The sequence below is a fragment of the Phodopus roborovskii genome, unplaced genomic scaffold (assembly GCF_943737965.1).
Source record: "Phodopus roborovskii unplaced genomic scaffold, PHOROB, whole genome shotgun sequence".
NCBI lineage: Eukaryota > Metazoa > Chordata > Mammalia > Rodentia > Cricetidae > Phodopus > Phodopus roborovskii.
The window spans coordinates 6,553,059-6,565,894 of NW_026126639.1; the positions used below are offsets into that span (position 1 = coordinate 6,553,059).

The window sequence follows — 12,836 nt, forward strand, 5'->3', positions numbered from 1 at the left end:
TTTATTTTTAAACATGAGTTCTTGTTTGCATATGCACATGTGTGACACATGCTCTATCCGGTACCTAAGTAGGAACTGGTTGATGAAATGGCAGCACAGTTTATTTTTGTTGAACTGCTGTTCAGTTGCTGGTAAATGCCAAGAGATAAGACGTAAGTTTGCTGACACAAGGGAAGGCTAGGGTGCCTGTGCCAATGTGCTTCTGTTAGTAATTACAAGGACAATGAAAGTTTTCTCATGTGAACTCTGGCATGCATGTTCCACAGGCCGCACCTATTCGATATATGGGTGTGTGTACCTTTGCTCTTTCATTTTTCCTATCAACCCAAAGAAGGAGCAGAAAATCTGAAAGTGCTGTGTAGATTCATATTCACTTGCCTCGGTGTTATTTCCCTCTATTGTTCATTAGTTATCGATTTGGTTGTGTTTGTTTAACTTTTATCTTCCAGACCTAAATCAACGTTAATCTACCATTCCACATCTGGTAATCTCAACCCGTGTAATTGGCATAAAATGGGTGAGTGCCTTTAACTATGTTAAGTATGTAACTACTGTATCGGCCAGGGGAAAAATAGTATGTCTTGTAGCCAGAAACAAAACCAGCCATAAAGAGAGAAGAACCTCTGCAGATTGTAAATGTGATGTAGTCAACTAGAATGTACAGTGATAAAAGTGGGCTGTGGAACACCCCCAAACATCTCTCCTCCTCACAGTGGCCATTTCAGAAAGGCCACACAACAGTCAGTCCACCTGTTACAGGGCAGTGGTATTGTTCACTCACTTGTTCAGATGCCTGCCCATGCCCAGCCCCAACTTTGCAGTAGCTGTGACGCTAAAGGTGTTTTGTTGGTAACTAGGGATCTGCCTGACCAATCCATGAATGGTGCATTCCTTTGTCGATTTAGGAGTTGGTTTTCTTAATAGAGTCTGAGGTTTTAAAGCCTCTAGCTGTTGTACTAGTCTGATTCCCACTCAGAGCACACGCGCTGTGGTTATTTGTACTTGCAAAGTTACAAACACAAAATTATCTGTGATCAAGTTCTTTTCATTGTAAACCAAGTTATTTAGATTACATATCTAAATCAGAATTGATTTCAAAATAGTATGAAATTTGTTTTTGTATCAGTAATGGGAGATATCTAAGATTCTATCCATATAAATTGATATTAACATAAGCAGATAAGATAGTGTAAACTCAGGGCAAGAGAGACGGCCCTGTTAAGAGTGTTACTACTCTTTCAGAAAATCCAGTTTGGTTGCCAGCACCCCATCAGTTGGCTCACAACTGCCTCTAACTCCGGCTCCAGAGGTCTGCCACCTTCTTCTGGCCTCTGCAAGCCCATATACACAAATGCACATACCTACACACCGACACACATATATACTCATGATTAAAAACAAAATAATTTTTAAAGAGTTCGGGGGATGTAGTATTTTTAAGAACTATCTTTCTTCCTGAAAACTCTCATTTTATGGAGTTAGAGATGATTACAGTTAAAAGGAGCTTAAAAACAATCTAGGGTGCACAACTTACATGAGGTCCAGAGAGTAAAGGAGCTTCTTGGATTCATAAAGGGAGCTAGTTGATCCCTGAAATAAAAGTAAAGCCAGGTCTCTGGCTCTCTTCCGGGTGAGTAACCTTTCCACTAGTAATTTAGGAAATAAAATATAAGTCACTGTTGAAAACAAAAATAAAGCCAGCGTCCTTGATCAAAACCCTTAGGCGATGCCAAGGACACTGCTATGTGACTATCCGTGCAATGGTTCCTCCTGTAAGAGACCCACGTGCAATGGTTCCTCCTGTAAGAGACCCACGCTACACAAGCTCCGTTGGCTGTGTCTTTGTAGCAGGCAGCATGACCGTTTATAAATTGGGGCTTGCTTACAGTTCCAGACACTTAGTTCACTGTCATCATGGTAGAGAGAGTGGCAGCAGCTATGGCAGGCATGGGCCACAAATGTAGCTAAGAGATGCGAACTGGCAACTCTTCTAACCCTTTCCAATAGTGCTACTTCCCCGCTGACTAAGCATCCAGATACACGAGCCACCACATTCCACTCCCTGGTCCCCTAAAGCTTAATGAGAAATGGTCCCCATAGTCTTTCAGTCTCAAAGTCTCTTCGGGGACTCGCGGCTGTCTCTTAACTATCACCCCTTGTGAAATCAAAACGAGAAAGGCAGATCTCATACTTAAAATATAAAATGATACAGGATATACACTACCATCCTGAAAGACAGGAGAGGGATCACAGTGAGGAAGTACTGTGCCTGCGGAGGACCAAAACCCAACAGGGCCAACTCCACATTCTACATCTCCAAGTCTGATGTCAACAGTGCTCTCCAGATCTCCAACTCCTTCCCGCTATGTTGACTACAACACACTTCTCTTTCTTGGGCTGGTTCCGCACTCGGTATGCAGCATTCCTTGGCAGGTTACCACGACCATTGCATCTCCAATATCTTGTCTTCAACGAAATCCAGGCGTCACCTGCACAGCTTCACACAATGGCCTCTCCAATCCGCTACACAGGGGGCACTGTTGTAATTTTATTTATTTATTTATTTATTTAGAAAAAGAGGTGCAAGAGAGAAAGATGTCATGCAACAGAATTAATTCAGGCAGAAGGATTCTTCATTAGTGGAAAGGGGACAGGAGAAGCTGGAGAGAGGAGAGAAGGGGAAAGAGACAGAGAGAAAGTCAGAGACAGAGAGGATAGAGGATAGGAGGTGGGCAGGGCCCTTTGAATAGGCACAGGTGGTGCTCTTAGTGGCTGCATCTGAGGGTGTGTCCTGTAAAAACTCCAAGGACAGGCCGGTACAAATGCCTAAATACTAACAGGAATCTCTGACACAGGCTTAGCTCAGTGGCTTTCCTTAGACACAGATGCAGATTTCACAACCTCTTTCTTGTATTCTTAATTCTAAAGCCAGAACCCTGTGGCCGAGGCTGCCACCTTATACTACTTGCTGAAACTGGGACGAGGCCCCCTCATTCAATTTCTTCTACGTCAACCTTTTGTTTTGCTTGGTTTCCTTTGATGCTTGCTTTAGCTTTTTATTCCTTTTCACAATCTGGGAGCTCAGCTGGGTGGGGTCTTGCCCTGAGGTCACCACTCCCTTTATTCCAATTAACATCAGGCTTTCTAAAAATTAATTAATTAATTAATTTTAAGCCTTTCGTCTCCTCGAGCACTGGACTTAGCTCCATTACATTTCTTGGTGATCCCTTTCTCCTCAAACTATACATTTTATATTTCTCGTCGCCCTGTTTGCTCCTTTTCATTGTAGATCTGCATGAGAATGACCACTAGTAACCATGCAACACAGTCAACACTGGGCTGTCCTGAAATTGCCTCTGTCAATGCCATTAATACAATTTAGTTTCTGGGAAATTTTTAGGACAAGGGAAGAAAGCAGCCACATTCTTTTTACCAAAACACCACTAGAATGATCTCTGGGGTATTTGCTAATTTCTTTCTCTCTGAGACTTCTTAATCTGAGTCCAAACAGTTCAAATCTCCCCCAGCACTGTCTTCCAGCTTCCACTGGGATCGCCCGTTAGCCACCCTGCCCAGCCACTTTTCTAGTCCAAAGTCCAAAAGACTCCCATATTACTCCAACAAAGAGCATGGCCAAGCTTGTCAAAGCAACAAGTGAGTCCTAGGCAGCAACTTCTGTCTTTGTCACTGTTTTACTGTGATGACACCATGACCAAGGCAACTCTTATAAAAGAAAGCATTTAAATTGGCAGCTTGCTTACAATTTCAGAGGATTAGTCCATTATCACCATGGGAGCATGGTACATCCTAACCCACAGGCAGGAGGGGGAGGAGAGAGGGAGGAGAGAGGAGGAGAGAGAAGGGGGAGGAGAGAGGAGGAGAGCCTGGGTCTGCCCTGAGCTTTGGGAACCTCAAAGCCCCACCCCCAGAGACACTTACTACAACAAGGTCACACCTACTCCAATTAATGCCACATCCCCTAACCCTTTCAAATAGCACCACTCCCTGGCGACTAAGCATTCAAATACATGAGCCTATGAGGGCCATTCTTGATCGAACCAACACATGATGTTTACACATAAGGGACTAGATCTATTCAATGGCCAAGACCCACCGAAATGAATTTAAGTATCTAATGATGATAGAAGTTTAAGGAAGGTGGTCTGGCCATCCTACAGTGACGCACACCCCTCTCTGTGTTACACAGTAACTCTCTCTAGGTGCTTCGGGCTTCCGTGGTGCCATCTGGGAAACAGAACAGCCAAACCCCTGCAGCTTGTTGTATGACAGGCTGTTAACTTGGAGAATGTCTTTTCAGGAATGATAAACACTTGGACATACATGCTTCTCAGACCCTCACAGCACAACAGATATGCTTAGCTGGCCATGTCTTTCGTCCAGTGCCAAGCCTCCACACAAGAAGCCTAATACAGCACATCAGGATGCCGTTAGCCACTAATTCAAGTTTGTTCGGTTTGGGACACCTTTATGCTTCGTGACAGGGTTATTAGATGTGATCCAAATACTTCTAACTGGAACCACTAGCAATGTCACTATAGGTTGAACATTTAAGTTTCAAGTAACAATGCAGAAGGATAATTGATAGCTGGGTAGGTGAACATGTAACATCTCTCCATTCAGTTACCTCTGTTAATGCCCTTCAAGAAAAAAAATTAAATTCTTTCCATATAGTTCTTAAGCATTTTTTATCAGATTTATACCTAGGATCAAGGAAATGTATACATTTTGTTAATAATTAATGGTACCTTTATAAAGAATACATTTTCTAATAGTTACTGGGAAGACATGAAAATGACTAGTGTATTAATCTTATACCCAGCTAAACTATCACAGGTTGTCTCTTAGTCTGAAAAACTAGAATCAAGATAGACAAGAAACACAAAGTTACCGTGCATTACTGAAATGCCCATTCGTTCAGCCCAGTAGTATTCCCTGAGCACCAACTGCCTGACAGCCACTTCTCAGTATCTACGAAGGCAAAAAAGCAAAATTACACATCAGATATGATTAAGTGCTCACAGAAAAACAGAGTGGAGTAAGGAGGATGCTTTCTTATGTGAAGGCCAGGGAAACAGCTCTGGTAAGCTGTCATCTCAGAGACCTGAGGGAAGGGAGGGTTTTGCAGAAGGCAGCTGAAGGAAGTCTTGTAGGCTGATGGAACCATCACTACAAAAGCTCTTTATCTGTATTCAGGGACAGGAGAGCCACTCTGTCTAGAGCAGAAGCAGCCAGAGGGAAATGGTAGCAAATGAACCCGGAAGGATGGGCATAGGAGTGAGGATGCAGGCAGATCCTGCAAAGCCTTATCCATTGTGAGCATTTTATGTCTGTATGAGAAAATGCAGATTTACAAGGTTTGGCTTCCCTCCAAATAAGAGGGTCCATATAAAAAGTAAATTCTAAGTAACATTTTCAAAGGCTCTTCCTTGCTGTTGCATGGAGAGCAAACTACTGGGGGACAAGAGCTACAGCAGCGTCCAGTGGTGATACTTTCCCAATATTCCAAGGAACAGGGACAGCTCCCACCTATGGAAACAATGGGAATGGCAATGCTGGGTTCTTTTCAAGGGGGAGGCCAGCTGTTCTGGTCTGTACTGTTATGAGAGCTGGTGAACAAAGAGGAGGATCAATGCCTCCAACGGTTCTGGCTGGCTTACTGAAAAGGAACATAGTCACTTAGAGGTAGACAGTGTGAAAGGTGTCAGGAAAGGGCGGCTAGTAGTGGGAATATAAGAAGTCAGGTCTAGAGCTGTTAAATATGAGTGCTTATTACATAGCCGAATGAACATGTGGAACACGTCAGGACCTCCTGTTGACTCCTTGTCAAATGTTCCATGCTCTGATTTCACCTATGTTGCCCTGGTAAACACACTGGCCTAAATCAGCTTAGGGGAACAGAGGGTTTATTTTGTTTACAATCCAGGTTATAGTCCATCATTGGGAGAAGGCGGGGCAGGAACTCAAGCACAAACCTGAAGGCAGGCCTGCTTGCTGTCCTGCAGAGAATCACTCCTGGCCAAGGAGCTGACTCACGGTCAAGCAAAGCACAACAGACATCATGGAGGAAGGGTGCCTGCTCGTCTGTGCAGGCTGAGCGGAACTTCCTATTCAGTCCAGAGCCACCTGCCCAGGCGGTTTAGTTACTCTTCCTCCTATTCAGTCCAGAGCCACCTGCCCAGGCGGCTTAGTTACTCTTCTCTTGCTATGAAGAGGCACCATGGCCACAGCAGCTCTTACAAAATAAAGTATTTAATTGGGACTGGCTTACAGTTTCGGAGGTTTGGTCAGTTATCTTCATGGTGGGAAGCACGGAGGCATGCAAACAGGAGAAGTAGCTGAAGAGTTCTACATCCAGATCCACAATCAGCAGGAAGAGAGGCACCAAGCCTGGCTTGGGCTTTTGAAACCTCAAAAAATACCACCAACCCTGTGACACTCTTACTCCAACAAAGCTGTATCTCCTCCAACAAGGCCACACCTCCTATTCCTTCTCAAGTTGTGCCACTCCCTAATGACTAAGCAAGCCCCCAAATGTATGAGCCTATGGGGGTGGGGTCACTCTTATTCAAGCTACCAAACCAAACCAGGGGTGGTGCTGCTCACAGAGGGCTGGGCCCTCCTGTTATCAATTAACAATCAAGAAAATCCCCCAGAGACATGCCTAATCCAGACAATTTTTCAAATAACTCTGAGTTAAAGCCATCCAGGAATAACTGTATTTTACATGTTCTTATCTTCATGATATATTTTCAAAGAGGCAATAATCAAATTATCACAATAACTTATAACTTCACCAACTGAATAATGAATTGCATTGTTTGAAAAGATCCAATTACATCAACATTGAATTTAAATGAAAGCTCTAAAAACCATAGAATCTATAAATATTAAAAAACGTGAACTAAGCTAATCTAAAAATATGAAAATGAAAAGGCAATTATATTCTATTAGTAATAAACTAACTCAAATATACACAGAAAAGTAAGACTATCCATAGCAAAAGAAGCTATGGCATCTAAAGTGAATCACACAAACGAAACCCATCTTTATACTTTTATGCAAGCCTTTGTTAAGACCATTTAACCTGCAAACCTATAGCCAAACCTCCCAACCTATAGCCTTTCAGAGTAGACTTGGGAACCTGGAATTGAACACCTTTCTAACAGACTGCCCTTTATATTGAATAAGAAACTTCCCCAAGTATTTGAGAGTAAAATGTTTTAAGAGAAGGCCAGGCATGATGGTACACACCTTTAATCCCAGCACTTGTTAGGTAGAGACAGGTGGATCTTTGTGAGTTCAAGGTCGGCCGGATCTACATGAATTTCAGTACAGCCAGAGCTAAAATAGTGAGTCCTGTCTCAACCTCCCACCCCACCAAAAAAGAATCCTTTCTTAATTCAGTCATATTGGTTAATCATGTACATGTCCACCTGCCAGGCATGAAATTGTCATGTTCTTTCAGATTTTTGATGTTAATACAGCAAACACTGTCATGCTGAGCTGCAGATAGCTTGCACGTAAATGGACTTACGTTGTCTGAGATTTAGCACTTCCTCTTTCTGTTCCAGGATTACATGTCTTGGCGACCATGGAAAAGATCCCATTTGAGAGCGCTTTCAGAAGGCCAAACGCTGACTTCACCACCAACAACTTCACTACGCAGTATTGGAATGCAGTCAGCCACCGGGCCCCTGCCATCATCTACGACTTCTACCTGAGGCTTACGGGAAGGAAACCCAGGTGAGAAGTTGGGACAGTGGAACCCAAAGTCTCCGTCCCTCCCTACAGCTGAGGATGGGAGGAACAGATGTCTCACACACACGACACTAGTGACAGCACTGAATGCTTGCTGCGTGGCCATCCTGCTGCAAGGACTCAAGATGATTCCATTTTCATCTTCACACCTTCACCACCGAAAGACACGTGAAGGGCAGAACCTGCACATTAACGGCAAGGAGGTGCAGAAAGCCACCCACAGCCACTACTACAAACTAGGTGTCGCCACCCAGCGGTGACAAAAGTAAACCCCTGGCTACCTACACAACAAACTCAAAAGGAAGAAACCCCTGAGGTCACACTCCCTTAGCAGTCCCCTTCTGAGGTGGAAGGCCCTTCTGGCACATGTAGCATCCTCTGGGCTAGCACAAAAAACAATGTCAACACAGAGGCCGTGTGGCTCACCTAGCTTCTCTCATCCACGTAAGGAAGCATTGTGACTGTGGAAAACATCTGAGTTTTACCCAATACAGACGGGACAAGAAGGAAAACACAGGCAGAAATTCTAAGCCCATCAAAATAGGCCAGGTTGAAGGGTTAGGAAGACTTGGATAACGCAAGGTTAGGCAAATAAGAGAAAAACACAAGATAAAAAAAGTCAATATGCATTTTGTTTGGGAGAAACTAAACCACACGGGTTCATATCCTAAGATCTGGGGTGCTGTTTTGTTTTACAAATTTAAGAACATGTAGTTATAAAGAAATTAGCTTTCTAAAGATCTGCCTCAATGTTAAGACAAAACAGCAATCCTTTTAGGCAACTAACTTGCTCAGTTTCGAGATGTCTGATGAGAAAGGAATGGGTGTCTGGGAGAAGGGGTTGTAAAAGGTCTGACAGACACTGTTAGACACTGTCTTTCCTTTAACAGGATCAGCAGGAAAGTGGGGAGGAGGAATGGTAACTCTAACTCCCTTTTAGGACAAGTAGACTTAAGAGAGAATGAGCAATTTGTTAGATTTATTGCTAGTAGTCACTCGCATGAAGGGATAAGGTACTTTACAAAAGATTAACGAGAAGCTTAATGGTGGAAACTCTTACTGTTGTTAACCAGCCAAAGGAGAGATGTGACCCACAAAGTGAATAATAATAATAATAATAATAATAATAATAATAATAATAATAATAATCTGGGGAACTGGAGAAAAGACTGTTTTACTAACTAGGTCTCAGTGAGTAGCCCAGGCTGATCCTGATTGCATGTGTCTTCCTGCCTCGGCCTCCCTGGTGCTGGCATCACTGGCATCAGCCCATCAGGGCTTGCACCCTTCCCTGTGAAGGGAGAGGCAGAGGGCAGGATGCACTGCACCAGCTATGTGGTCTCTCCCTCAGGATGCTGAAGCTCATGAACCGCCTCCTGAGGACCATCTCCATGCTGGAGTATTTCATCAACCACAGTTGGGAATGGAGCACAAACAACACAGAGATGCTTCTGTCAGAGCTGAGCCCTGAAGATCAGAGAGTAAGTGCAGCTCTGACTCTGGGGACGCACAACTGTGTGACCAGTAATGCGGATAGGGAAGTGCAGAGTGCACTCTTTTCCTAAAGAAACCAGACAGTGTTGGCATTCGCGGGAAACAAGTTTAGTGCAGCTAGAACTAGGTTGTGGATTGTGATTAGACCTTCACTGCTGCTGGGTAGTGGCATGTTGGAGGTTGAAGCAGGTGGGTCCTGAGGCTCACTGGCCAGCAAAGCTAGCCCTACCAACGAGCTCCTGGTATCCACAGAGCAAGGCGAGCGCTCAGCAGTGCAAAGCTCGTAACATCTTTCACCGCGCAGGTATTCAACTTTGACGTGCGACAGTTGAACTGGCTCGAATACATTGAAAATTACGTTTTGGGGGTTAAGAAGTATCTACTAAAAGAGGACCTGGCTGGTATCCCCAAAGCAAAGCAACATCTAAAAAGGTAGGGACATTCCTTGGTGTGTGTGTGCTTGTGTGTTATTATGGTTGACTGACTTCACACTGGGCTGTATGTGTGTGTGCGTGCACGCGTGCACGCATGTGTGTTATGGTTGACTGACTTTACACTGGGTTGTATATGTGAATTAAATCACACCACATTTATGCAGTACCCATTGTGAGGCTGGATTCACACTTAAGCATTAGAAACGATGCATTCCATACTATCCTATATATCACACACAATGTTGAATTTAGACCTCACTGCACTCCTGAAGCAATACTCTTTGTTAACTCACTAACATAAGAAGTACTTGGGGGCACAAAGAACCTAAGAATGTTGTTCACAGAAACAAGTACTAGATAGAGTCAGGCTTATGTCCAAATCTGCACCTTAGCAGTATGACCTAAGGAAGACCTAAAACACAGATCGTGCTACATAACTTGGAAAATCATGGAACTACTCTTCAATTCTTAGAACTGCTTCCTACTGCTTCTAGTCAGAATTCCTGACAAACAAGTTAATGGATTCAGGTCATGATTCCTGCAAAATCTAAGGTTTGTAGTCGAGATGATAATGAGGGAAAGAGACAGCCAGCCAAGAGTGAGGATGCCTGAAAAGCAGGCTGAATAGTTCACCACCTGCCCTCCAGCCAACGAGAGGGTGAGAGCTTTTAAAAACTGTGTTTGTGCACGGTGTATAGGGGTGCATGCTGTAGCGCAGGTGGAGGTCAGGGGGACAGCTCTGTGGAGTCAAACTCCCACCTCTGACTCTTACATGAGTTGCAACTCAAATTCCAGGCTGGCTCAAAACATGCATTTATTCACTCGGCCATCTCACGGGCCAGGGAGGATTTTCAATATTGAAAGATCAGAGTAGATTTTAAAAACATTACATTCTTCCATGAATCATGCTTGTAAAAAAAAAAAAAAAAAAAAAAAAAGAGTTCCATACAGAGTAGTAGGAAGAGTAACAAATTAGGGGAACATGATTTATTCAATAGGAAATAAGAGACGTAAAAAACAAGAACACCGAGTCATGCCACGGGCTCTAAGATCTAGGTATTTGCTGGTCACACACAGGAGCACATTTACATTTCGGGTTACACTGCTGGGTGCAGGTGCTGTCTTAACTGTGCTTTTGTTTCCGTCCCCCAGGCTCCGGAACATTCACTACCTCTTTAACACTGCCCTGTTTCTTATCATCTGGCGCCTCCTCATTGCAAGGTCTCAGATAGCTCGGAACATCTGGTTCTTCATTGTGAGCTTCTGCTATAAGTTCATCTCGTATTTTAGGGCCTCCAGCACACTCAAGATCTAAGAGCATTCCACCAGCCCACCATCTGGAACCTCAGATACCTCTCTAAGGCAGTAAACTGTGTCTTAAACTAGGAAGTAACAAGAAGCACATCCAAGCTTCCGGTCAAACTTGCCATTCTACCTTCTTTCTTACTTCTTCACTGTGTTTTTTTTTTTTTTTTTTTTTTTTTTTTTTAATTTGTTCAATGAGAGGAAAGTCAGCCTCTTAACTGCATACACTTATGAAACCCAACTTCCAGAATGTCTTGACACCACCACACTCTACACTACCACCTGCGAAGTATGAGAGCATCCCTTTTCCTATACTTAGCTTTCCCCTCCTGACAACTAATTTGTCATGGCAGAACGTGGCAGAAAAGCCTACGCAGGCTGGAGAAAGGCAGCAAGCACTAGCCAGGGAAGCAGGCTCAGTACCAAAGCAAAAGCGTCCAACCATGGTGGACAGAGGTGGTTAGCTCAACACCCTCACAATGCCATAGAAATAGCCTTCTATGTTAAACACTAGAGTTCTGGCTGAGTTGAGGAGTGGGAGATGGGAAAAGCAGACTCTTATCTGCCCTGTTTCTCACCTGTGTCCACATCTTAACCCTAAAAGGGACAAATGGTGTAGACAATTACATCCCAAACATGAACTTAATGGTACACAAGTCAACTTTATAGCTTATGACATCCCTTCGTGTAAATCTGTTTGATCATTGTCCTGAAACCCCTCTCAAGTTTGCTTCTCATCTACTGATGTTGCCAGAGCCCTTCTACTTACGTGTACTTCACTCAGGCATCAGTCAGAAAGGCTGTTGGGGAGAGGGAAGTTCCTAGACTAGAACTACAGAAACCCTCCAACCCTGGCCAAGGAGGAAAAGCAGAATTTCAAGTAAAATTGTAAGTTCTTCATGTGTGGAGTTGGGAAGAGCACATGCCTGTGGCACCAGAGACCTCTTGTCCCTCAGTCATCCCAGTCACACGTCAATGGTATAATGTACAGGGCTCAAAAACAGGAAAGTGAAGTTGTTTAAATATTTTAAATACAAACCTTTTTACATTCACAAATCCTTATACTCAGCCGTCACACCAGTTTTGCTCATATTTGAGATTTGGACTGGACTGCAGGATCTCTGCATGCAAAAAATGTGAATTATTCAAATAAGGCATCTGGGACCTAGAAAATAACCACCACAGAAATCACTGAAAACTACACACAAGCAGTTATCATGTGTATGCTTACATTCTGGGGGGAGGGGGGGGAATCAAGTGTGCCCAGTACTGAGCTCTCCTCAGTCCCATAAGGAACATGGTAGGAGAACCCTTTCTGGTACAGTTTCTGCAAGTCAGACTAAGGTCAGGGCTACTCTCCAGACAGAAAACTCAACTCTGAGATGGAACACCTGTGGGTCCCCCATGTGAGACATCTGCAAGACGCTTCTGAGTTACATGGAAGACACCAGGTACGGATACAATAAAAACAGGAACTCAAGATACAGGACTGGATTTAAAAAAAATTTTTTTTAAATATTTAGTCAATCCCAAACTCCAGGAATTGAATATTAGCTTGAACTTCTGATTGAATAAAATTCTGCATTATCAGCCAGCCTTCGGTGTTTTTTAACTGCTGACCACCTCTCCCCACAAAATAAAAAAAAAAAAGGGGGGGAAGACAGATAAACATAAACCATCTTTCCTTGCCACACACTGGTACTGCATTTGCAGGAGTGTTCTGTGGCATCCGATACAAGGCACAACTTTACCTTGCAATACTTAAACAGGAAACGTAGCTAACTAACTACGTTCTGAAAGAAGTCCCCACCATTGAGAAATCCA

The 12,836-nt window shown here is 43.6% G+C and overlaps 1 protein-coding gene across 3 annotated transcripts in view; it reads left to right on the forward strand.

Moving 5' to 3' along the window:
* Positions 1-11,122, forward strand: part of Far2 (fatty acyl-CoA reductase 2) — a 98,461-nt gene extending 87,339 nt beyond the window's left edge. For all 3 annotated transcript variants that reach the window (XM_051173375.1, XM_051173376.1, XM_051173377.1), the window contains exons 8-12: positions 450-517; positions 7,593-7,764; positions 9,131-9,260; positions 9,578-9,705; positions 10,860-11,122. In XM_051173375.1, the coding sequence (XP_051029332.1) occupies positions 450-517; positions 7,593-7,764; positions 9,131-9,260; positions 9,578-9,705; positions 10,860-11,022 (661 nt within the window). In that variant the 3' untranslated portion in view covers positions 11,023-11,122. The remainder of the gene's footprint in view (positions 1-449; positions 518-7,592; positions 7,765-9,130; positions 9,261-9,577; positions 9,706-10,859) is intronic.
* Positions 11,123-12,836: the final 1,714 nt, after the last annotated feature.